The sequence below is a fragment of the Moschus berezovskii genome, chromosome 6 (genome assembly GCF_049115385.1).
Source record: "Moschus berezovskii isolate FMDL1 chromosome 6, NW_MosBer_1.0, whole genome shotgun sequence".
NCBI classification, from domain to species: domain Eukaryota; kingdom Metazoa; phylum Chordata; class Mammalia; order Artiodactyla; family Moschidae; genus Moschus; species Moschus berezovskii.
In genome coordinates this window covers 61,590,812-61,616,816 of record NC_142465.1, presented here as the reverse complement: position 1 = coordinate 61,616,816, position 26,005 = coordinate 61,590,812, and the positions used below count along the sequence as shown (strand labels likewise).

Here is a 26,005-nt window from a genome sequence, read left to right as displayed (position 1 = left end):
TTCCCAGGAAAGGGTTCAGGCCCTGCCTCTCCCTTACAGACCTCTCCTTGTTTGTCCATCCTTGTGTTAATCCTGGGACCCCAGGTCACACGATAAGTCCCAGAAAGACACATTAGCCCCTCTCTTCTGCAGACAAAGGGATGACCTCACTTCCTTCTTCAAATCCTCCTCAGGTCACCCCACTCACCCCTACACCTCCACAAGGTCACCTGACTCTTCCTCTCATAGACACACATCCATCACCTCCCAAGGCCATGGTCACAGTCACTGGGCCTGGGTAAACATCTCAGTTTTTATTTTAAGGGAATATAATTAATGGAAATTCATGATTTCAAGACAAAACAAGAATTGGGTTCTGTGTTCTCTGTCATGACCTCCACTGAAGATACCACTTTCCAGCCAAGATTGGCTGAGTTGGCACCTGGGCTGGTGTGTCAGGCTGGTGGTCACCCTCCACACACAGCCCTGACTAAGTATCTTTAGGGAAGAAGGGCTTTTCTCTCCCATGTGCATTATGATGGGAGGGGAGGCTGGCCAGGGCCGAGGCACTGCTGGGAGAGAGGGACAGGGGCAGAGGGTGGGTGCCGGGACCCTCCCAGCTGCTCAGCCCTCCCCTGAGTGTGGGTTCCTCGGGGTGGCAGGAGGCCACGAGGCTCAGAGCCCTGAGAGGCTGATCACGGAACAGAACGCGGATGAGAGCCGCTGATCTCAGTTTCTCACCACAGAGCATGTTTCTTCATACTGTCCCCGAGAGCTAAGTAATGTCCCAAGAGGAGACTGGGGAGGAGGTGGGAGTGAGGTCAGATGAGTGTCCTGGTGACATGAGAACTCCACCCTCCACTCTATTTCCCTCCCCCAAAGCATCCTTTCCCCACTTAGTACACAACTCCCCCCTATAATGCACCCCAGACTTGGGTAACAGGGCCTTAGCAGGCTAGGTGTTATGCCACTACACCATGAGATCCACCAGGAAGCTGGGCAGGTAGCTCATGGGGAGGTAGATGAACTTGGCATCCCAGCCAGGTGAGTATCAGGTGCGGGGGTGGCAGGCAGTCAGGGAGTGCTCCATGCAGTCAACTGGTCACCAAGGACAGATCCTGGCAGCAGCTTGTCTTCAACAAGTTGACTGATTTCATGACTGTCCAGAATGAGAAAGAATCCAGATATATTTCCACCTCCATCCATTCTGACTTAGGGATCAACTTATGGAGCAATGTTCTTAAGAATCCCTAGACTACCTAACTTGAATCAACCTACACTGTCAAATGAGTGCCCCAACTCTTACATCAGGAGCAATGGTTCCACACAAAGGCACGTTTAACACCATTCTGAGAATATCTGGACTACAGAAACTGCAGGTGTCTACAAACAATAAATGTCACAACATGAAAACCAGCTGTCCCAATGCCAGCTTGCCATGATTACACAGAGTCTTCCCTCTCTGGCTTCAGTTTCCTCCCAATAATAATAAGGGGTTCATGAAGATAGTGGTCCCCATATCTACCAAGCCTGGAGCCTTTCAGAAGAGGTGTTTTAACTGGAAGATAATTGCTTTACTATACTGTGCTGGTTTCTGTCATACATCAACATGAATCAACCATGGGTGTACATGTGTCCCATCCCTCTTGAACCTCACTCTATACCACCTCTCTGGGTGGTCACAAAGCACCTGATTTGAGCTCCTTGGGTCATACAGCAAATTTCCTTGGCTACCCATCTGACATATGGTAATTTATATTGATACTGATAAACCTTCTTGCAGGGCAGCAATGGAGACCTGGACAGAGCAAACAGACACAGTGGGGAAGGAGAGGGTGGGAAGAACTGAGAGAATCTTAAGGTCTGAAAGGAAACACTTAGTAACCGTAGGCCTCAGGGCAGCAGGAGCAGGCATTCAGGGTTGCGGGGGCAGGAGTGCCAGAAATATCCACACAGAGAGCTGAGTTCCTCCTCTGCTCAGAAGCATGCCTGCCTTGTAGCAAAAATATTCTCCAACAATTTACAGTAAACACATACAGTTATAGTGTAGGAACTTGGGTAAAAGTATCTCAACTTTACTGAGATATCATTTGTGTTGAATATGGTGAATTGAAGGTAGGAAATAATTACGTATCATACCATAAAATACTTTTTAGTAAATAATGCTATTTAAAAGTATAGTATCTTCTCAATCATAATCTATGATGCTTTTGTAGAAATTTTTGAAATGTTCTGAATCTACAGATATTCATTTAGTGTAAAGAAAAGGATACTAACGTGAAAACAGAAAACCATGTATGTCAAAATGTTAATATTACCTTGGAAGGTGAGATATTCATGTTTGTTCTTAATCCCTTCACATTTGTGAGTTTCTACAATGACCATGTTTTAGATTTCTAGTAAGATAAGAGAAATAAAATTCTTGCTTTCCTTTGCAAAACTCGGAACAATTGTAGTAATAAAAAAAAAAGCAGAAGAAGAAAACTGAAAAAAGAGAGAGAGGAAGTGACCCTATAGTAGTTTTCTGACTTCCTTTGACAAGTCTTCAGAGTGCAGTGTCATCCTCCAAAATAGGTAACGTTTAAACCCAAGTCAGTCTAATATGTTTCAGCAGCAAGAACGTGATCAAGTGCTGACAACACAGCCCAGCTCCACGGCTGCCCGCAACCCAGGCAGCTGAGCAGACTTCCAGGCAGAGTCGCCATTTCCACTCCATCTCCAGAAACTGAGACCTGATCACCCTGCTCACTCAGCAGCAAGAAACCAAGTATTTTTGCAAGAGAAGAGGGGCCACCCGACAGGGAGTCTGCAAAGAAACATTTTATCAAGAAAAACTGCCCCTTGCTCGCCCACACTGCAGAGCTTCAAGGTGGAGTGGGGGATGAAGGAGTCTCCTCTGCCAGCTGGGTGAGGTGAATAAGCCAGGTGGAACTTCAAGTCCTGGGAAACACCTTGGGAATTCCCAGTCAGTTGAAAAGGGGTCTCAACCTTTACAGAGAGAGAAGAAATAAAGAAACACAAAATAAATGTGGGTGGCACCTCTGTCCCCCACACACTCCTTCACCCACTGCCTCTCCTGGTACCAGTACAGGGCCACAAGGACCGCCAGGTCCAGCCACATGGCTCCCAGGGGACAGACACACACGGGTTGGTGTGAAACAGAGGCTGGCTAGTGGTCAGGCAGGAGAAATTAAGAACATGCACAATGATAGTTGGCCGGTCAGCCTCCAGGCTCTCTGGCTCTCTGGATGGAGTTCCCATGGATTTTCCTGTTCACCCTCTTCAGTGACTGTGACTGACTCTGACCCTGATACTCTTTGGTACACTTAACCCATTTCTAACAGATGTCATTGCATTTACAACACAGCCTCTTAAGGATGACAACAGTTTTCCCAACCACCTGTCTGATCCTCCCACTCCTCCCTGTTGCCCTCTGCCCAACTTGCAACCCCTGCCCTCACACCCCACACATTAGAACCCTTACATTCCTGGTTTCATGGTTCACAACTACCTTCTTTCCTTTTGACAATTCAAGCTTGAGGCCTGCGTCTTCTTAACCCATTGGAGATTCTTACAAGGGAATACACTTAGAATCAACACACACCGTGACTTCAAACCCAGTTCTGCTGCCAACTAGCTGTGTGACCCTGGGAAGCCGGCTTAGCCTCTGAACTGGTTCCCTTCTCTGGCTCAGCTTCAGAATTCCATCCTGAAAATCTAAGTCCCCTCAGCCTCTCTAGGGTCAGAAGGAGAAGGCAAATAATTTATCATTCTCTCCTGATAAAACGGTTCTCTGGACCCAAAAGGGGTTCAGAAGAGCAGTGGGGAGTGTCTGAGGCAAAGAGAGGGGACGTGAAGGGAATGAGGGGACACAGGCAATGGTGAGACTTCTCCCAGATGCTGGGACGGGTGTTGGGAGGACTCACACAAAGCTGCTCCAACAGCTGTTCCCCTTTTATTCCATGAAGATGCCCTGCTCACAGTCCTCGGTGTTCGGGCCCATTGCCCTCTGCTCTTCCTGTGCTCACACCCCGCCCTGCCCAGCACCACAGCCAGAATCCAGACTGCTCAGACACTGAGAAGAGACTGATGGAAAATGCTGGCTTGAACAGGGACCATGGAATGGGGTGTGCAGACCACCCATGAGCAGGGAGATGTAAACCACAATGATGGAAAGGAATTAGTTCAGTTTGTATGAGGGTGATGGTGGACAGGAGGAGGGAACTGACCCTTCAGGAGACTGAAGAAAGGACCTGAGACTGGACTCCAGAACAGCTGTGCATAGAGGGGGGTTCATAGGAGGGGGAGGATACCAGCCAGGAACGGGGCTGGACCACCAGGGGTGCGGAGCTGGCAAGAGGGGCAGGGAGAGAAGGAGCTGGGGTCAGTGCCCTGGGAATTTCCTCACCATCCACGTTTATCACAGCTCTGACTGCCAAGTCAGGGAAACAATAGGCACTGGGTGGGAAGGAGTTGTCATTTAGTGGCTCAGTCATGTCCAACTCTTTGCAAGCCCATGGACTGCAGCAAGCCAGGCTTCCCTGTCCTTCACCATTTCCCGGAGCTTGTTCAAATTCATGTCCATTGAGTCATTGATGACATCCAACCATCTCATCCTCTGCTGTCCCCTTCTCCTCCTGCCTTCAATCTTTCCCAGCACTGGGGTCTTTTCTAATGAGCCAGTTCTTCCCATCAGGTGGCCAAAATACTGGTGCTTCAGCTTCAGCATCAGTCCTTCCAGTGTATATTCAGGACTGATTTCCTTTAGGATTGACTGGTTTGATCTCCTCTCTGTCCAAAGGACTCTCAAGTATCTTCCCCAGCACCATAGTTTGAAGGCATCAATTCTTCGGTGCTCAGCTTTTTTATTGTCCAGTTCTCACATCTGTACATAGCTACTGGAAAACCATAGCATTGACCAGATGGACTTTGTTGGCAAAGCAATGCTTCTGCTTTTTAATACACTGTCTAGGTTTGTCATAGCTTTTCTTCCAAAGAGCAAGCATCTTTTAATTTCATGGCTGCAGTCACCATCCACAGTGATTTTGGAGCCCAAGAAAATAAAGTTTCTGTCACTGTTTCCATTGTTTCCCCATCTATTTGTCATGAAGTGATGGGACTGGATGCCATGGTCTTAGATTTTTGAATGTTGACTTTTAAGTCAGCTTTTTCGCTCTCCTCTTTCACCTTCATCAGGAGGCCCTTTAATTTCTCTTTGCGTTCTGCCATAAGGGCTGTGTCATCTGAGTGTCTGAAGTTACTGATATTTCTCCAGCAGTCTTGATTCCAGCTTGTGTTTCATCCAGCCCGGCATTTCACATGATGCACTCTTCATAGAAGTTAAATAAGCAAGGTGACAATATACAGCCTTGATGTTCTCCTTTCTCAATTTGGAACCAGTCTGTTGTTCCATGTCCAGTTCTAACTGTTGCTTCTTAAACTGCATACAGGTTTTGCAGGAGACAGGTAAGGTGGTCTGGTATTCCCATCTCTCTAAGAATTTTCCATAGTTTGTTCTGATCTAAACAGTCAAAAGTTAAAGCATAGCCAATGAAGCAGAAGTAGATGATTTTCTGGAATTCTCAGACCTTTTCTATGATCCAGCCAATGTTGGCAATTTGATCTCTGGTTCCTTTGCCTTTTCTAAATCCAGCTTGTGCATCTGGAATTTCACAGTTTGTATACTGTTGAAGCCTAGCTTGAAGGATTTTGAGCATTTTTATGCTAGCATATGAAATGAGTGCAACTGTGCAGTAGATTGAACATTTTTTGGCATTGCCTTTTTTGGGGATGGAATGAAAACTAAACTTTTCTAGTCCTGTGGCCACTGCTGAATTTTCAAATTTTCTGGCAGACTGAGTGCAGTACTTTCACAGCATCATCTTTTAAGATTTGAAAGAGCTCAACTGGAATTCCATCACCTCCACTAGTTTTGTTCATAGTGATGCTTCCTAAGACCCACTTGATTTCACACTCCAAGATGTCTGGCTCTAGGTGAGTGATCACACCATCGTGGTTGTCCAGATCATTAAGATCTTTTTTGTATAGTTCTTCTCTGTATTCTTGCCACCTCTTCTTAATATCTTCTGCTTCTGTTAGGTCTTTCTGTCCTTTAGTGTGCCTATCTTTGGATGAAATATTCCCTTGGTATCTCTGATTTCCTTGAAGAGATCTCCAGTTTTTCCCTTTCTATTGTTTCCGTCCATTTCTTTGCAATGTTCACTTAAAAAGCCTTTCTTATCTCTCCTTGCTCTTCTCTGGAACTCTGCATTCAGATGGGTATATCTTTCCGTTTCTCCTTTGCCTTTTGCTTCTCTTCTTTACTCAGGTGTTTGTAAGGCAACCATTTAGCCTTTTGGAATTTCTTTATATTGGGGATGGTTTTGATCACCACCTCTTGCACAATATCACAAACCTCCATCCATAGTTCTTCAGGCACTCTATCAGATCTAATCCCTTGAATCGATTTGTCTCTTCCACTGTATAATCGTAAGGGATTTGATTTAGGTCATACCTGAGGACAGCCTAGGGTAAGAGGTACAACAGTTTCCTTATGGCCCTATCATGGATCTTCATAGCATGGGTTCCTGCCCTTGCACACGTCCATCAGACCAGACCTGCTTCCCTCCCCAAGGAAGGCGGCCTGGAAGGAAGAGGAAAGGAGCTCAGTGGAGGGTCCAGGCTGAGAACGTGCGCTGGTGTTCACTGCACTTTCTATTAGTGCATCTGTTGCTCTGCATTGTCTGAACTGGGGCCCTTGTGGCACGGTCCACACTGTCCACCAAGACATCCATCTCAGTGCAGCTTTCACCACCCACCCCAGCCTCAGTGTAGGATCAACAACGAGGGTCATGGGGTTTAACATCACAAGCTTTCTACAATCTGAAGAAGATTCCTGAGGGTGAGTCCCAAGGTGGTCCTGAACACATACCATTGAGGCAAAAAAGTGAATCAATGATGCTTTATTTGATTTCAGTTGGTTTGGTATGTCTGACTCGGTGTGTGTGTGTTTGTAAATACTAATACGAAAATCTGGAGTTTTCAGATCAAGCGTTAAATTCTAGGTCTTCTCTGAGTAGGGGACATGGAGTGACCTGAGGCCCTGATACTACAGCCTTGAAGGACTCAAAGACTCTTGAGGATCCTCCTGGTCATGCTGACTCCACAGCAGTCCCCTATCTGACACCAAGCACTCAGAACAGATTGGAGTTGCAGTGACACTTCAACCCTATCCTTTCTCTGCTCTCCTCCCCTGGTAATGCCATGGCCATCTCTCCTCTAGGAACATGTCCCTGACTGTGGACACAGCTCCCACACATTTAGAAGCGCCCTCTCCCTGCAGACCCTGGAGTCACACCCACAGTTGAGGTGCAGTAGCTCCCTTGATTACTTACTTCATGGGTACCCTCCCCACAGGGCTCCTGAAACCTATATATGTAGCAGTTAAGCACATGGAAGGACGGCACAGTCAAATCATTTCAGTTCCAATTCTGCCTCCAAAACTGGGTGACTGTGAGCCCTCATGCAGGCAGTAATATGTTCAATCAAACACTTTAGTCCTCAGACCCAGCTGGACACCAAATAGATAAAAAGATTCTTCCCAGTGAAAGACTTACACAGAGCAAGAGAGAGGGACTTGGAAGGAACGGTCTCTAAAACTTGAGAAAGAGGAAACCCCTGAAAAACACTGCCTGCAAGCACAGAAGCAGGAAGAGAGAGGAAAACCATTCAGGCTGTAACCTGAGAGAGTCTGAGAAGGTCACCATGCCATTCTTGGACATGCAGCAGCTTCCAAAGGACACCCAACCCATGACACTGGAGACACGGACCACAGGGCCCCTCACCTTCTGCACCAGGGGCAGTAGAATCAGGGTCACCTCCATCACCCCCAACAGGTCTCGTCCAGCATCTTCATGAGGTATCAGCCACTCAGTTGTTGAGACGGGCATGGAGATGTCAGTGTTATTCAGCAGACTTCAGAGTCTTGGGAAGCATCAGGGGTAGAGGGCAACACTGTGCTGGGCACAGGAGTGAGGACTCAGCCGTGGTGCCAGGTCACCTTCCAACACGGGGAGGACTTTAGGAGAGAGGCTGCAGGGGGAGAGGATGGAGCAGAGACCGCCATGCTCCTGAGGATTTGGGGAGAGCGGACCCTGTGGGCAGTGGGAGGACAGGAGGTGTGCCTCCCTCCTGACTCTTGTCTTTACGGCCCAGCCCACTGCCTGGTGACAAAGAGCAAGAACCCCAAATAGGGTGGAAGTGGGGAATGATGACAAAGAAATTGAGCGGGTCCATAATCTGGGCATCGAAGGGTGAAGTTTTGGGTTTTCATAGTTCACGTTGTCTTTGCAGACATGATAATCATTCCCCTACATTTTCAGATTTTCTGATACCTTTAGGATCTAGATCTCAACAGCTAGCATGAGGAGAAGAATGGGAAACATAAAAAGACAATGAGGAAGGGAGGGGAAGAGAGGGAAAAAGGAATCAGTAGATTAAAGACAAAATATAAAGATGACTATATCTGGATGCAGATTGGTTGGGTGAAACAGACCTGAAATCCCAGGTTTGGCAGAACTTGTTGACAGACTTGGTAGTTCAGGCATGGGCTTGGCTTGAAACCCTAGTGCTTCAATACTAAACAATGTATCTGCAGCTATCTGGAAAATTTCAAGGGGTATTTTTTGGGGGATGGGCAAGGATGCCTCTCCTTACCCTTGACACCCAGGGCAGATAGTCCACCCCCTAACCCAGAAAACTCCACCTTCTCCTCCCACTCACACTGAAGGCCACCCTGGCTTCATCTCCTTGGTGCAAATTCACCCAGCTTAAAGAAAACTTCTGTAAGAATCCAAGACACAATCCCAAGGTTTTAAAGTAAACCTTTAGCAACCCTAGGCTTCAGGGCAGCGGCAGCAGGCATTCACTCAAGGTTGCTGTAATAAGGGAACCAGAAGTTCCACAGGGAGAGCTGAGTCCCTCCCCTGCTTGGCAACATGCCTGACTTGTAGGATGAATACAGTCCAACCATTTGTTATAAGGAAACGATCAAGGGCTTCCCTGCTGTTTCAGTGGTTAGAATCTGCCTTGCAGTGCAGGGGACACCAGTTAGACCCCTCCTCTGGGAAGATCACAGATGCCATTGGGCAAATAAACCCGTGTGCCACAATTACCAAGCCTGTGCTCTAGAGCCCACAAGCTCTAGCTACTGAAGCCCGAGCATCATAAAACCAGTGATCTGAAACAAGAGAAGGCCGCACACCTCAAATAGAGAATAGCCTCTGCTCTCCACAAGTAAAGAAAGACCCAGCACAGCCAAAAATAAATAAAAAAACAAACAAACAACATATCTTCTTTTACAAAAAGATACAATCAAACATACATGGTTATAGTGTAAGGACTTGGGTAGAAAGAAGTTTACTAGATATCATTTATGTTCAATATGTTGATTAAAAGGTCGGAAGTATTATGTCTCAAACCATGAAGCACTTTTTAATAAGTAATGCTATTTTAACATGTAGCATTTTCTCAATCGTAATTTATGAGGCTTTTGAAGAAATTTTTATTATGTTCTAAATCTATATATTTTAATATAGTAGAAAAAAAGATAAATATCTGCAAAATATAAGACCATATACACCAAAATATTAACAACACTTATCTGGGTGGTGAGATTTTGAGAGTGTTTGGTTTTAATCCCTGCATGTCTCTCAGTTTCCACAATGATTATGCTTTACATTTATACTTGGAAGAAAAAAAACTAGCTCTTTGAGGAAGACGCGGTCGCCGCTGTTGCGGAGCTCCGTGCCGCCCATTCCTGCTCCTGACTCACCGCTGTTCGCTTTCGCCGAGGAACAAGTCGGTCAGGAAGCCGCACCGCAGCCATGGCCTTCAAAGACACCGGTAAGACTCCCGTGGAGCCACAGGTGGCCATTCACCGGATTAGGATCACCCTCACCAGCCGCAACGTGAAGTCTCTGGATAAGGTGTGTGCTGACCTGATCAGAAGCACGAAGGAAAAGAATCTCAAAGTGAAAGGACCAGTTCGGATGCCTACCAAGACTCTGAGAATAACTACAAGGAAAACTCCTTGTGGTGAAGGTTCTAAGACTTGGGATCGATTCCAAATGAGGATCCACAAGCAACTCATTGACCTGCACAGCCCTTCTGCGATTGTCAAGCAGATCACTTCCATCAGTATTGAGCCAGGAGTTGAGGTGGAATTCACCATTGCCGATGCCTAAATCAACCTTTTTAATAAATCAATAATCAGTTATTAAAAAGAAAAAGAAAAAAACTAAAGTTCTCTCTATTCCCTGCTAAACAACAGCGGATTTGTAGTAAAAAAATAAATAAAAATAAAAAGCAGTAGAGGCTTCCAGTTCAAGATGGCAGAGTACAAGGATTTGTGCTCATGTCCTCCAATGAGAACACCAAAATCACAACAACCATCCACAGGAGGATGCTGGAACCAACCAAAAAAAGATACCCCAGGTCCAAAGACGAAGAAGAAGCCGCAGTGAGACCGGAGGAGGGATGCAGTCACAACAAATCCCATAACCACCTGGTGGATGACCCACAAACAGGAGAACAAAAATACCAAAGAAGTTCTCCCAGTGTTGTGAAGGTTCTGAGCCCCACGTCAGGCTTCCCAGCCTGGAGATCTGGGACAAAGGGACTGGGAATGCCCAGGGAACCTGACCTTGAAGACCATCGGGATTTGATTACAGGACTTCCACAGGACTGGGGGAAAGATAGACTCCAGTCATGGGGGCACAAACAAAATCTTGCGTGCAGCAAGACCCAGAGGAAAGGAGAAGTGACCCCACAGGAGACTGAACCAAACCTATCTGATGATGTTGGAGGGTCTCCTGTGGAGGCTTGGGTTGCAGGGGCTCACTAAAGGGATGGGGACACAGCAGCCGCAGTCCTGGAAGGCCCCCCTTGGCATAAGCCCTCTTGGAGATCACCACTAACCCTGCCATAGAGCCTGCAGGCCCCAGGGCTGGGTGGCCTCAGGCCAAACAACAAACTGGGAGGGAGCACAACCTCATCCATCACCCATCAGCAGATAATTGGATTAAAGCTTTACTGAGAAAAGACTCTGATGCTGGGAGGGATTGGGGGCAGGAGGAGAAGGGGATGACAGAGAATGAGATGGCTGGATGGCATCACTGACTCGATGGACATGAGTTTGAGTGAACTCCAGGAGTTGGTGATGGACAGGGAGGCCTGGCATGCTGTGATTCATGGGGTCACTAAGAATCAGACACGACTGGGTGACTGAACTGAACTGAGAAAGGAAAAACTGACCCAGTCTCTCCCATCAGGAAGCTTACACAACAGGTCTCTCAGCATCCTCCATCAGAGAGCAGACAGAAGAAGCATGAAGAACCACAATCCCACAGCAAGTAGAGCAAAACCACATTACAGAAAGTAATCAGGAAGAAAAGAGCAGAAAGTTATGTTCCAGATGAGATGACAAAATAAAACCCCAGGAAAACAATTAAATAAGTGGAGATAGGCAACCTTCCAGAAAAAGAATTCAGAACAATGATAGTGAAGATGATCCAGGATCTTGGGGAAACAATGGAGAAGATGCAAGAAATGTTTACCAAGCATCTAGAAGAGCTAAAAGCAAACAAACAGATAATAATATTCTAGAAGGAATCCGTAGCAGAATAACTGAAGCAGAAGAACAGATAAATGACCTGAAGGACCGAATGGTGGAAATCATTGCTGCAGAACAAAATATTAAAAAAACAAACAAAAACAGCCTATGAGACCTCTGGGACAACATTAAACACATTAACATTTGCATTACAGGGGTCCCAGAAGGAGAAGAGAGAAAGAAAGGACCTGAGAAAATATTTGAAGAGATAATAGCTGAAAGCTTCCCTCACATGGGAAAAGAAATATCAACCAAGTCCAGGAAGCACAGAGAATCAGGATAAATCCAAAGAGGAACATACCAAAACACATAGTAATCAAACTGACAAGAACTAAAGACAAAGATGAAATATTAAAAGCAATAAGGGAAAAATGACAAATAACATACAAGGGAACTCCTATCAGGTTATCAGCTAATTTCTCAACAGAAATGCTTCAAGGCAGAAAGGAATGGCACAATATATTTGAAATGATGAAAGGGAAGAAACTACAACCAAGAATACTCTACCCAGAAAGACTCTCCTTCAGATTTGATGGAGAAATCAAAAGCTTTCCAGACAAGCAAAAGTTAACAGAACTTTGCACCACCAAACCAGCTGTATGACAAGTGCAAGGAACGTCTCTAGGCAGGAAGCATAAGAGAAGGAAAAGACCTAACAGAAAATAAACCCAAATAATTAAGAAAATGGGATCATACATGTCAATAATTGGGCTTCCCTGGGGGCTTAGACAGTAAAGAATCTGCCTGCAGTGTGGGAGACCTGGGTTCGATCCTTGGGTTGGGAAGATCCCCTGGAGGAGGGCATGGCAACCCACTCCAGTATTCTTGCCTGAGGAATACCCATGGACAGGGAAGCCTAGTGGGCTACAGTTCACGCTGTCGCAAAGAGTCAGACATGACTGAGTGACTAAGCACAGCACAGCATATCAATAATTACCTTAAATGTAAATGAGTTAAATGCCCCAACCAAAAGACATAGACTGGGTGGGTGGATGAAAACATGTGCATGTACACACTTTCACTTATCACATCACTCTGCTTGACCCCCCCCCAAATTGTATTTAATTATTTTATATTGCTAGGTTAATCATGTTCCCATTATACCTTGCAATTGTAATTATCTTTTATTTATCTGGCTGTTGATTGTGAAAAGTGATAAATATCTTTTACTATTTTGATAATGTAACTATTACTCAATACGGTTGTATCATGATTGGTCAACAGAAAAATAATAGATTCTGTATCCTCAAAACTACCACTTAATAGAAAAACCTGTAAACACTTTAAAATCCAGATGCATATCAGAATTATTTTAGAAGTTTTTGAAAAATACAAATGCCCAGGTATTGCTTTTTTTTCCTTCAAATCTCCAGATATATATCTGATCAACAGCTCTGTTTAAAACCAACTGGGTTAGATGATGATCTTTAACTTTTATCTAGTTTGTTTGATTTTTTCTATTTTATATTCAGTGCTCCCATCTCATTTAGTTTATGTTTTTCAATTTTTCCATCTCTTCTTTCTTTTTTTGATGTTCTTTCTAGAGCCTTTATCAAGAGTAGTAGAAAACATTTTGTGTACATAAATATCAGTCAGTTCGGTTCAGTTCAGTCACTCAGTTGTGCCCAACTCTGCCACCCCATGGACTGCAGCACATCAGGCTTCCCTGTCCACCACCAGCTTCTGGAGCTTCTTCACACTCAAGTGCATTGAGTCGGTGTTGCCATCCAACCATCTCACCCTCTGTCATCCCCTTCTCCTCCTGCCTTCAGTCTTTTCCAGCATCAGGGTCTTTTCCAAGGAGTCAGTTCTTCACCTCAAGTGTTGGAGTTTCAGCTTCAGCTTCAGTCCTTCCAATGAATATTCAGGACTGATTTCCTTTAGGATTGACTGGTTTGATCTCCTTGCAGTCCAAGGGACTCTCAAGAGTCTTCTCCAACACCACAGTTCAAAAGCATCAATTCTTCAGTGCTCAGCTTTCCTTACAGTCCAACTCTCATGTCCATACATGACTACTGGAAAAACCATAGCTTTGACTAGATGGACCTTTGTGGGTAAAGAAATGTCTCTGCTTTTTAATATGCTGTCTAGTTTTGTCATAGTTTTTCTCTGAAGGAGCAAAGCTCCTTTAATTTAATTTCATGGCTGCAGTCACCATCTGTAGTGATTTTGGAGCCAAAAAAATAAAGTCTCTCATTGTTTCCATTGTTTCCCCATCTATTTGCCATGAAGTGATGGGACCGGATGCCATGACCTTCGTTTTTTGAATGTTTTGCTTTAAGCCAGCTTTTTCACTCTCCTCTTTCACTATCATCAAGAGACTCTTTACTTCTTTGCTTTCTGCCATAAAACTCATGAATCTTGCCTAATTAAAAAATTTGTGACATTTTGATTCCACTTGTATGACTTAGTATGAATAGAATGCTAATTTCTAATTTTAAAAATGAGATATACAATAAGAACCAAAGGTTTACTGAATAGCACAGGGAACTATAGTTAATATCTTGTAATACTCTATAATGAAAAATTATTTCAAAAATCACACATGTGTATGTGTACAACTGAATCACATTTTGTGTATTTGAAAAATTTTAAGTCAACTATACTTCAATAAAAAATATATATATATATATGTTATATATATATATATATATTTTAACCACAGAGAATAGAAGAAAAACAGAAACCAAAGAGAGAAGGAAAATCACTCCATGGTAGTTAACTGAGTTTCTTTAGATAAGTCCTGAGAACTCAATATCGTCATCTGAAAGTGAATGACATTTATACCCAAGAGGGATGTCTATGGGTAACCAGTAAGAACCCAATCAAGTGCTGAGAACACAGCCTAGCTCCTGTGCTGCCCCCAGATACCTTGCAGCTTGCAGACTTTCAGCCAGAGCCCCCACCTCTACCCCTCCTCTAGAAAGTCCACCCTGATCACCCTGCTCACTCAGCAGCAAGAAATCCAGACTTTCTGTTGAGAGAAGAGGGACACCAGACAGATAGTCTGCAAGGACACAGTTTTATCAGGAAAATTTCTCCCCTAAACTGCAGAGCTTCAAGATCAGGAGGTGGGGATGGGGAACGGAAGAGGCTAATCTGGTCAGCTGAGTGAGATGAAGAGGGCAGATGGGACTTCACGTTCAGGAAAACACCTTGGACTCTTCCCCAGGGAGCTGAAAACGGGTCTCTTCTCGCGCAGAGAGAAGAAGTAAGCAAAAAAGAAATGTGGGTGGTACCTCTGTCCCCCACACACTCCTTCACCCACTTGAGGGCCGCAGCGACACTTTCAGTCTTGGTGACGTCCAGGATCACCATCTGTAGCCTGTCTAATGTCTGGTTCCTCAGCTGCTCAGCCCCCTGCTCCATCAGACACGCAGTCAGGACCCTCAAGCCTTACAGATCCAGCTGCCCTGCCAGCAGGTTCCTGAAGCCCGAGTCATACCCCATATTGAAGATGAAGTTTTCCTGGAGGTGGCTGACCATCTGCCTCTCCTGGTACCATGGCAGGAGTTAGTAAAGGCCCATAAGGACCACCAGGTACAGCCACATGGCTTTGCAGGGGACAGACACACACAGGCTGGGGTGAAACAGAATCTGGCTATTGACCAGACAGGAGGAATTAAGAACATGCACCAAGATGGTTGGCCAGTCAACCTCCAGACTCTCTGGCATGGAGTTCTCAAGATTTTCCTATTCACCTTCTTCAATGAGTATGACTGACTCTGATCCCACTGCTTGTTTTTGGTACATTTAACCCACTTCCCATCGATACCATTGCATGACAGTACTTTCCCAAACTCACTTTCCTGATCCTCCCACGCCTCCCTGCTTCCCTCTGCCCACCTCTCCCCTCTCACTCCCCCCTCCCCCATACACATGCACACATTAGAACCCTTGCATCCCAGGGTTCATGGTTCACAATTATCTTTGTCCTTTTTCCCGGTTAAGTCTCAGACCTGGGTCTCCCAGATCTAGTGGAGTTTCTTACAAAGGGGATACACCTGGAATCAAGACACATGTGGCTTCAAAGCCCAGTTCTCCTGACAACTAGCTGTGTGATCTTGGGCAGCTGGCTCAGCCTCTGACCTGGTTGCCTCCTCTGGCTCAGCTCACAGAATTCCCTCCTGAAAGACTAAGTCCCCTCAGCCTCTCTATAATTAGAAGGAGAAGGCAAAAGAGAATAAGGCTCTCCTGATACAATGGTTCTCTGGAGCCAAAAGGTGTTCAGAAGAGCAGTGCGGGTGTCTGAGGCAAAGAGAGGGGACACAAAGGGAATGAGGGGACACAGGCAATGGTGAGACTTCTCCCAGAGCTGGGATGGGTGTTGGAAGGACTCACACAAAGCTGCTCTAACAATTGCTCCCCTTTCACTCCATGAGGATTCCCTGCTCACAGGCTTGGGTGCCCAGCTCCATCACCCTCTGCACATTCTCGGCATAAACTCTGCCCTGCCAAGCACCACACCCAGAAAGCAGACCACTCTGACATGGAGAAAAGACTGATGGAAAAGCCTGGTTTCACAGGGCCCATGGGACAGGTTGGGCTTCCCTTGTGGTTCAGCTGGAAAGAATCTGCCTGCAATGCAGGAAACCTGGGTTCGATCCCTGGGATAGGAAGATCCTCTGGAGAAGGGAAAGGCTACTCACTCCAGTATTTTGGCCTGGAGAATTCCATGGAGTGTATAGTCCAGGGGTCACAAAGAGTTGAACACAACTGAGCAACGTTTTAAATTTTTTATGGGATGGGGTGGACTTTCCAGGTGGCCCTAGTGGTAAAGAACCTGCCTGCCAAAGCAAGAAACATAGGAGCCGTGGTTTTGTACCCTGATTTTGAGAGATCCCCTGGAGGAGGGCATAGCAAGCCACTCCAGTATTCTTGCCTGGTGAAACTCAGGGACAGGGAAGCCTGGTGGGCTACAGTCCATGGGATCGCACAGAGTCCAAACACTGAAGCAACTTAGTGCCCATGGATGCATGGTATGGAGTATGTCTTCCCATTAGTAGGGAGGTCGGTAAACCACAGTAATCAGAACAGAATTAGTTCATTTGTATGAGGGGGTGGAGAGGAGAAGAGAGCTGACTGCTCAGGAGACTGAAGAAAGGTCCAGAGACTGGACCACAGAATGGCTGGGCATAGAGGGGGGTCATGGGGAGGGGGAGGATACCATCCAGGAATGAGGCTGGACCACCAGGGGCACAGAGCTGGTGAGAGGGGCAGGGACAGAAGGAGCTGGGGTCAGTGCCCTGGGCATTTCCTCACCATCCACATTTATCATAGCTCTGACTGCCGAGTCAGGAAAGACTACAGGTCCTGGGTGGAAGGAGAGGCTTCCCCAAGGACACAGAGGCTCAGATGCTCCTGGAACTCACCCCAGCAGCCAACAAACACAGAAAGGAAGCCAGATTCAGCCTTTAGTGGTCACTTCACCTGCAGGAAGATGATTGTCATCCTGAAAGGAGTTGTCCCTCACAGGGGAGTTGGCAGCAGTAATGGAAAAGATGGTTCTAAAGAAAGCAGTCTCTACCTGCTTCCTGGGTAAACCTCTGACAGGGACTCCCCAAAAGTTGAGGAGGAAGAACGCCAGGATGGAGGATGGTGCCCTGGAAACTGTCAGGAAGCTGGGGGAACATGCAAGTCTTATACAAACACTAACCCTGCTAAGAGAGAAGGTTGTGGTCTCTTTACTCAAAGTAACAAGACTTTTTTTTTTTTTCCTCAGTGACCTCGAAAGCATCAACCATAAATTCTCACAGGGCCATGAAGCAGACTGGTGCCAGCCCTCAGGGCATCTGCCTCTGTTTTGTGAATCCTGAAAGTTACAGTGTGGGTTTGGGGCCTGTCAGGAGCTCCACACTACATTCCAAGTGGGGAAGATCCCAGGAAGCTCAGGAAAGACCCAAGACAGGAGGCTGGGGTTACTCTCACTCACCTGGGAGCTGCAGAGCCCACAAGAAGGCATCTTTCAGGGCCCACCCTGTCAGGGAGACTCACTGACTAAAATCTCTGCATCTTTGATCCTGGGAGTTGCAGCTGGCCCACATTCTATGGCAGCAACTATCAAGCCTATATGCTTGGGAGAAGGGTGTCACCCCTCTGGTGGCACTCTCCTGGTCTCAAAAGGACTACAGTCAAGACAGGACATTCCACACCCATCCCCTCATCTCTTCCCAGGATGAGTCCTCTGAGGAGAGAGGCTTAGAAAACAACCTGGGTCTGAAAGGGGCCACGAGTGAGGGCTAATGGTGAAACCTTGTTTCCAGCCCTACCTGTCTGCTGTCCGCCTACAGGAGTGAGCTCTCCAAATGGACAGACAAATCCTGTCTTCACGTCATAAGGGTCTGATTCTGGGAGGAGATGGTATTAGGGTTGGGAGCCACTGAACCTGTTCTCCAAAACGACCAGCACAGCTAAGGGGAGGAGGTGGGAGACTGCCTTGTGGCTACAGTGTGGACTCTGGCATGGGTTCCAGCCTCTGCTCACGTCCATCAGACCAAACCTGGCTCCTTCCGACCAGACCTGGCTCCTCCCCAAGGAAGGCAGCCTGGAAGGAGGAGAACTGGGAATCCTCTGAGGGTCCAGCCTGAGGACTCAGCTGGTGTGCACTGCACTTCTTTTTCAATGCATTTGTTGTTCAGCCTTGTTAGAGCCCTTGTGTCACAGATCAAACAGGTGGCCATGGAACCCATCTCAGTGCAGCCCTGCGTCCCCCAACCCCTTGTGGGACCAGCAACAAGGGTCAGGGCTTTATAACCTCACAAGTCCTCTTGATATTCTGGAAAGGATTCCAGGAGATGATTCCAACCTTCTGAACACACACCCCCAAGGCATAATGTGAATCAATGATGCTTTATTTGATTTCATTTGGTTTGCTGAGAATGGTACTATTTGTGTGTATCATAAATAATAATTTGAAAATCAAGTGCCTTCAGTTTAACCATGAAGCCCCAGCATGATTTCTAGTAGGTGAACTTTGCAAATGAAATTTTAGAGAAAAAAATAATCAACAGAGATTCTTGTTTCCAAGATGGTTCAAAACCTGATTTCTGTGCCCAAACCTGCCAAGGCCACCGAATAGGCACCCAGGCTATTGGATCAGGCTGGTGGACACCCTCTACTGTCACTAGACACCTTCAGGGAAGAGGGGCTTTTATCCCCCTGCCCATCATTTCCATCCTGGGAAGAGGGAGACAGAACATGGGAAAGATTCATCTGAAGAGGAGGACAGAGCCAAAGCACAGGGCACTGAAACCCCCAGTGTCTCATGTCCTTCTCACAGTATGGCTTTTCACAGCTGATGTGGGTCATAACGCACAAGGGACAGAATGGGGGCATGAGCATCCGACCCCGATGCCTCAGGCACAATTTGTCTCTTTCTTCCTACTTTCCTCAAGTCCTAAGCAATGACCCAAGCAAAGCCTGGGGAGCGGGCGGGGAGTGAGGTGGACTGTGTGCTCTGGCTCTGTGAGATTCCCCCTCTCCACTCCATTTCCCTCCCTCCATGTGTCCTCTCCCCACCCACGACCCAACTCCCGCCTACAACGCACCCCACTCTCGGGTTACAGGGCCTTAGCAGGCAAAGGGTAATGCCAGTACATCATGAGATCCACCAGGAAGCTGGGCAGGTAGCTCATGGGGAGATAGAGGAACTTGGCGTCCCAGCCAGCTGAGTATCTGCTGCGGGGATGGCAGGCGGTCAGGGCGTGCTCCATGCAGTTGGTCACCAAGGACAGATTTCCGGCCCACGGTGCCTTCAGAGAACCCGATGACTTCAAGACTGTCCAAAGGAGACACCATCCTAGTTATTCTCATTTTCCAGCCCACCCACTTCCACATCAACTTGACTTCCTAAAAATTCTGTTCTCTTCCAAAATCATGGTCCATTACATTTCAGTAGATTTCACTGCAATATGTCCTAGCACTTAGCAAAAAATACACTTCCACACTAAGTTAGTGCCCTCTAATACCTTTCCATGGAATAGGTATGCTACATACTGGAGGTCTCTACCCACCCTAGAAATTGAGGCCCCTGAAAAAAGGTGGTCCTAACACCAGCCTGCCATGATTCCAGGGGTGTATCCCTCTGTGGCATCAGTCTCCTTTCCAAATTAAAAGGGTTTCTGAAGAGAAACTGTTCTCTAGATCTACCAAGCCTCGATCCTTCACTTCTGTCACCAGTTGACCAATCAGAGACCTTGGGGATGAGCTCATATCTGCACTGTGTGGGTAACTCAGAGCCTGGAGGATGGGACTGAGACTGAAGGAGGTACTAATGATGCATTTCTGAATATTTTCCCAAAGCCCACAGCTTACTCACAGTTAGCAATAAAGTTGTTTCCATAGAGTTCCTGGATCTCTGGCCTGGCATGATCCCATGATGCCTGGAGGTTTTTATTAAACACATCATCTTGGGTCATATTAGTCATAAAGTAACCAGGCTCAATCATAGCCACCTTCACTCCGAAGTAGCAGAGCTCTCTCCTGTAATGTAGACAGGATGAGGGGCAAGACTCGAGAGACTGTACAAGCAGAACATGAAAGAACAGTCAGACACCAGTACAGGGCTGGGTGAGATGGGCTGGGAGGTCTCAGAAGTTGAGCACACAGAAGCCAGGGAGAGAAGCTCATGGTGATGTTACTGCTTCTCTACAGAGTTTGACCATTTTCCCAATTATTTCACGCCCTGTGCTTATCAGCTCTACATCTGACAAACTGTGCTGCAGAGCATCGTCTAAATGCTGCCTGCTCCTGTTCCTCTCACTCCAATCAGTCACCATGTTTGCACATTCTGTCTTTCCATAGTCCACATCCCCTGTCTCCCCTCTCTCACCCCAGTAACCCCTGTGTCCTCTAAGGGGCATCCCCCTGCCTGTGGACAGAGCTCCCACACATAAGAGCCACCTGCCCTCTGCAGCCTGTGCTCTCTACCACTGATTTGACTATGTGGCTCCCTTGATCAATTGCTTCAGGGGGTACACTTCCCCCCAGGGCTCCCAGAGCCTAAATACCACAGCAGCTGAGCACACGAAAGGCCTGCACAGGAAAAATATCCGTTATTGTGCCTCCAATAATTGCTGACCATGGGCCCTCCTGCAAGGCAGGAATAAGTTGAATCAAACTCTATAGGTCTGGGACCAACTGGGGATGCAAAAGACACGAACATGCTTCACATCAAAAGACCTACACAGTAAGTGAGAAGGACCTAGAAGGAAGAGGCATTAGGCCTGTGACATATGAAAATCCCTGTATCACACCCCCCTTGCCCCCTTTCCGCCTCCGTGCATATGAGAAGGAGAAGAGAAGAAGGGCCTCCCTCCCAGACCATTACCTGAGGGAGTCCGAGAAGGCCTCCACACCATACTTGGACATGCTGTAGCCTCCACCAAAGAGAGCCACCCGGCCCATGATGCTGGAGACATTGACCACACGGCCCCTCGCCTTCCGCACCAGGGGCAGCAGACTCAGGGTCACATCTATCACTCCCAACAGGTTCACCTCCAGAATCTTCACGAAGTCCTGTTTGGTCAGCCACTCATTGGGTGCCATGGGTGTGCAAATGCCGGCATTATTCACCAGACCCCAGAGTCCTGGGAAGAGTGAGGACGAGAGGGCAGCATGTGCTGGGCCCAGGAGAGAGGACTGAGCCATGGTGCCATTCACCCTCCAACCTGGAAGAACTTTAGGAGAGAGGCTGCAGGGGAGGAGCTGGAGCAGAGACAAACATGCTCGTAGGGATTTGAGGAGGCCAGAGCCTGTGAGGAGTAGTAGGCACACACAGAAGGTGTGCCTTCCACCCAACCCATTCTTCACACCCCACCCACTGCCTGGTACCAAGGAACAGGAACCCCAGAGTTCATGAAGACAAGTATTGAGCTTGAGAAAATCTAGTGGGTCTATTGTCTAGAACTCAAGAGTGAAGTTTTGGGTTTTCACAGTCCATGGTGTCTTTGAAAGTGAAAGTCACTCAGTTGTGTCCTACTCTTTGTGACCCCAGGGACTATAGAGTCCACGGAATTCTCCAATCCAGAATACTGAGTGGGTAGCCTTTCCTTTCTACAGGGCATCTTCCCAACCCAGGGATCGAACCCAGGTCTCCTGCATTACAGGCAGATTCTTTACCAGCTGAGCCAACAGGGAAGCTCAAGAAGACTGGAGTGAGTAGCCTATCCGTTCTCCAGTGGGTCTTCCTGACCCAGGGATCGAACCAGGGTCTCCTGCATTGCAGGCAGATTCTTTCCCAACTGAGCTATCAGTGGTGTCTTTGCACACTAATAAATGTTCCCCAGCTTTCACGATGTTCTGATGGCTTCAGGACTGAGTGCTCAACAGTTAGTACGAGGAAAAGAGAGGAAACAGAGACAATGAGGATGGGCAGAGAAGAGAGGAGAAAAGGAATCGAGAGATGAAGGCGAAACAGAAAAAGATGGCTGTCACTGGGTGCAGACTGGCTGGGTCAAACAGACCTGAGACCTCAGGATGCCGGGAACTTGGCGGCAGACCTGGTATCGACCTCTAGGGCCTGGGCTTGAAGCACCCGCATGCCAATACTGAGCAATGTGTCCCAGGAATCTGGAGCATTCCAAGGGCTATTTGGGAGGGGGAGGGCAGGGATGCCTCTCCTTATCCTTGACACCCAGAGCACAGGGTTCACCCCCTACCCCAGAAAACTCCACCTTCTCCTCCCCCACACACAGGAGGCCACCCTGGCTTCATCTCCTTGGTGCAAATTCACCCAGCTTAAAGGAAACCACTCTCAAGAATCCAAGACACAATCCCAAGGTTTTAAAGTAAACCTTTAGCAACCATAGGTCTCATGGCAGCAGCAGCAGACATTCAAGGTTGCTGGGGTAAGGGAACCAGAATTTCCACACATAGAGCTGAGATCTTGCCCTGCTCGGCAACATGCCTGAATTGTAGGATGAATACTGAGCAACCATCTGTTATCAAAGACACAATCACCATACATGGTTATAGTGTAGGGACTTAGGTAGAAGCAAGTTTGCAGAGATATCATTTCTGTGGAGTATGGTGAATAATGATAGGAAATAATTATGTATCGTACCATGAATACTTTTTAGTAAGTGATGCTATTTTAATGTGTAGCATTTTGTCAGTCATAATTTATGATGTTTTTAAAAATTTTTTATCATGTTCTAAATCTATGTATTTTCATATAGTAGAAAGAAAAGGATAAATATGTGCAGATATAAGATCATGTATGTCAAAACACTAATAACCCTTATCTCTGGGTGGTGAGATTTTTAGAGTGCTTGGCATATCTCTCAGTTTCACAATGATCATTCTTTCATCACTTAGTGAAAGAAACTAAAGTCCTCTCCTTCCCCTGCAAAACATAAGCAGATTTGTAGGAATTAAAAAGAAGAAAAAAAACAGTAGAGAAAAGAAGAAAAGTAGAAAGCAGAGAGAGAAAGTGACTCCATAGTAGTTACTTGACTTCCCCTAGACAAGCCCTGAGAACTCAGTATTGTTATTTGAAGATTAAATAAGTGACATTTAAAGCCAAGTAGAATGACTATGGGTCACCAACAAGGACATGATCAAGTGCTGAGAACACAACCCAGCTCAAGTGCTGCCCTCAGACACCTTTGCAGCCTTTCAACCAGAACCCCTACCTCCATCCCTCCTCCAGAAAGTCCACCCTGATCACCCTGCTCACTAAGCAGCAAGAAACACAGACTTTCTGCTGAGATAGGAGGGAATACCAGACAGGGAGTCTGTAAGGACACAGTCTCATCAGGGAAATCTCTCCCCCACACCGCAAACTCTCAAGGTCAGGAGGTAAGGGTGAGGCTCCTCTGGTCAGCTGGGTGAGGTGAAGAAGGCAGGTGGGACTTCACATCCAGGAAAACACCTTGGACTCTTCCCCAGGGTGCTGACAACGGGTTTCCTCTCACGCAGAGAGAAGAAGTAAACAAACAAGAAATCTGGGTGGTACCTCTGTCCCCCACACGCTCCTTCACCCACTCGGTGGCCGCAGCAACGCTGTCTGTCTTGGTGACATCCAGGATCACCGTCTGCAGCCTGTCTGATGTCTGGTTCCTCAGCTGCTCTGCCCCTTGCTCCGTCAGACACGCAGCCAGGACCCTCAAGCCTCGCAGGTCCAGTTGCCTGGCCAGCTGGTTCCCGAAGCCCGAGTCACAGCCTGTGATGAAGACGAACTTGTCCTGGAGGTGGCTCACCACCTGCCTCTCCCGGTACCAGCGCAGGAGGTAGTACAGGCCCACGAGGACAGCCAGGTACAGCCACATAGCTTTGTAGGGGACAGAAACACACAGGTTGTGGTGAATAGGGTCTGTTTAATGATCAGACAGGAGGAATTAAGAACATGCACCAAGTTCGTTGGTATGGAGGCTCCAGACTCTCTGGCATGGACTTCTCAAGATTTTCCTGTTCTCCTTCATCAGTGAGTGTTACTGACTAAGATCCCAGTGTTTCCTTTTGGTACTCTTAACACGCTTCTTATCGATGCCATTGCATTTCCAACACAAAACCTTAAGGACAACAATTCTTTTCCCAGCCTCACTTTCGTGGTCCTCGACTCCTCCCTGTTTCCCTCTGCCCACCACTCCCTTCTCAATCCTCACACCCACACACACATTAGACACTTTGCATCCCAGTTTTGCATTTCATGATTCACAACCAAATTGTTCCCTTTTTCTTACTGAAGCCTGTGACCTGGGTCCCCCAGGCTATTTTACATTACAGGAGGCTTTTTCTAATGAAGATTCTTATAATGAGATACACTTTGAATCAAGACACACATGACTTCAAAGCCCAGCTCTGCTTCCAACTAGCTGTGTGACCTTGGCAGCTGGTGAGCCTCTGACCAGGTTTCCTCTCTGGCTCAGCTCAGAAGTCCCTCCTGAAAGACTAAGTCCCCTCAGCTTCTCTAGGATTAGAAAGAGAATGAAAAAAGGGAATAAGGTCTCTCCTGATACAGTGGCTCTCTGGACCAGAAAGGTCTTCATAAGAGCACTGTGGCTGTCTGAGGCAATGAGAAGGAACACACAGGCAATGGTGAGACTTCCCAGATGCTGGGATGGGAGTTGGAAGGACTCACACAAAGTTGCTCTAACAGGTGTTCCCCTTCCAGTCAGTGCCCTGGGCATCTCCCCACCATCCACGTTTATCACAGCTTTGACAACGAAACAGATGCCCCTGGAGCCCATCCCAGCAGCCAGGAAACAAGGAGAGGAGGACAGATTCAGTCTCTAGTGGTCACTGCCACCTGCAGGGTACTGACTGCCGTCCTGAAAGGAGTTGTCCCTCAGGTGGCAATCAGCAGCAGTAATGGAAAAGATGGTCCTGCAGAAAGCAGCCTCTGCCTGCTTTCTGGGGGACCACCAGGACCCTTCCACAGGGATTTCCCAAAGGGTGAGGAAGAAGAAGGCCAGGATGGAGGATGGTGCCCTGGAAACTGTCATGAAGCCAGGGGAACAAGCAAGTCTTATACAAACACTAACCCTGTTAAGGGTGAAGGTGGTGGTTTCTTTTCTTGGAAGAAACAGGAGATTTTTTTCTCTGACCATGAATTCCTTCACCATAAATTCCCACGGGTCCATGCAGCAGCCCCATCCCAGTCCTCACATCATCAGCTTCCCTTTTCCCATATGAAAGTCATATGATGACTTGTGGGGTCTCAGGAGCTTCAAACTCCTGTTCCGGGTGGGAACAATGACAGGCAAGACGGGAGAGAGCAATAAGAGGCAGGAGCTGGGGTGACACTCACCTGGGATCTGCAGGGGACAGAACAAGAAATCTTTCAGAGGCAATTCTGTCACGGAGACTCACTGACAAAAATCTCTGCATCTTATGTCCTCGGAGGAGTTGTTGGGTGAGATTCCAGGGCAGAACCTCTGACGCATGTACCCCTTGGCGTAGCCCCAGAGCATCTCAGCGGGGACCACCCCCCACCCACGGCCTGTTCTACATCTAGAACAGGTGTTCTGAGTAGGTGGAGGTGGAGGTAACAAATGGAGGAGCTGGAAGGGCTAGGGAGTGAGGCAAACTGTGCAAGCTTGTTTCCAGCTCCACTGTCTGAAGTGGAGATTCTAAAATGTAGAGACAGATCAGTGTGTTTAGGTAATTGGATGGGTTGGGGAGTCACTGACCCCAGGAAACACACAAAAGCCAGGACAACCCAGGGAAAGAGTGACAGTACCATCCCTTTGGCACTCTTGTGGATCTTCATAGCATGGGTTCCTGCCCCTGCATCCATCCATCAGACCAGACCTAGCTCCCTCTTCAAGGAAGGCGGCCTGGAAAAAGGAGGAATGGGGCTCTGCTGAGGGTTCAGGCTGAGAATGTGACCTGGTGTGCTCTGCACTTTTTTTC

The 26,005-nt window shown here is 47.2% G+C and overlaps 1 protein-coding gene and 2 pseudogenes across 1 annotated transcript; 1 reads left to right on the top strand and 2 right to left on the bottom strand.

Moving 5' to 3' along the window:
• Nucleotides 1–6,585: 6,585 nt before the first annotated feature.
• On the bottom strand, nucleotides 6,586–15,202 carry LOC129536048 (retinol dehydrogenase 16-like; annotated as a pseudogene).
• On the top strand, nucleotides 9,839–10,228 carry LOC129536414 (small ribosomal subunit protein uS10 pseudogene; annotated as a pseudogene).
• Nucleotides 15,203–18,480: 3,278 nt separating the features above from the next.
• LOC129537044 (retinol dehydrogenase 16-like) lies at nucleotides 18,481–25,544 on the bottom strand. Its single transcript, XM_055396327.1, has 5 exons — nucleotides 25,401–25,544; nucleotides 23,607–23,921; nucleotides 20,979–21,237; nucleotides 19,968–20,131; nucleotides 18,481–19,427 (listed from the first exon to the last, which is right to left on the bottom strand). The coding sequence occupies exons 2-5, from the start codon at nucleotides 23,917–23,919 to the stop codon at nucleotides 19,210–19,212; spliced, it is 954 nt and encodes a 317-aa protein (XP_055252302.1). The 5' UTR covers nucleotides 23,920–23,921; nucleotides 25,401–25,544; the 3' UTR covers nucleotides 18,481–19,209.
• Between the last annotated feature and the right edge of the window lie 461 nt (nucleotides 25,545–26,005).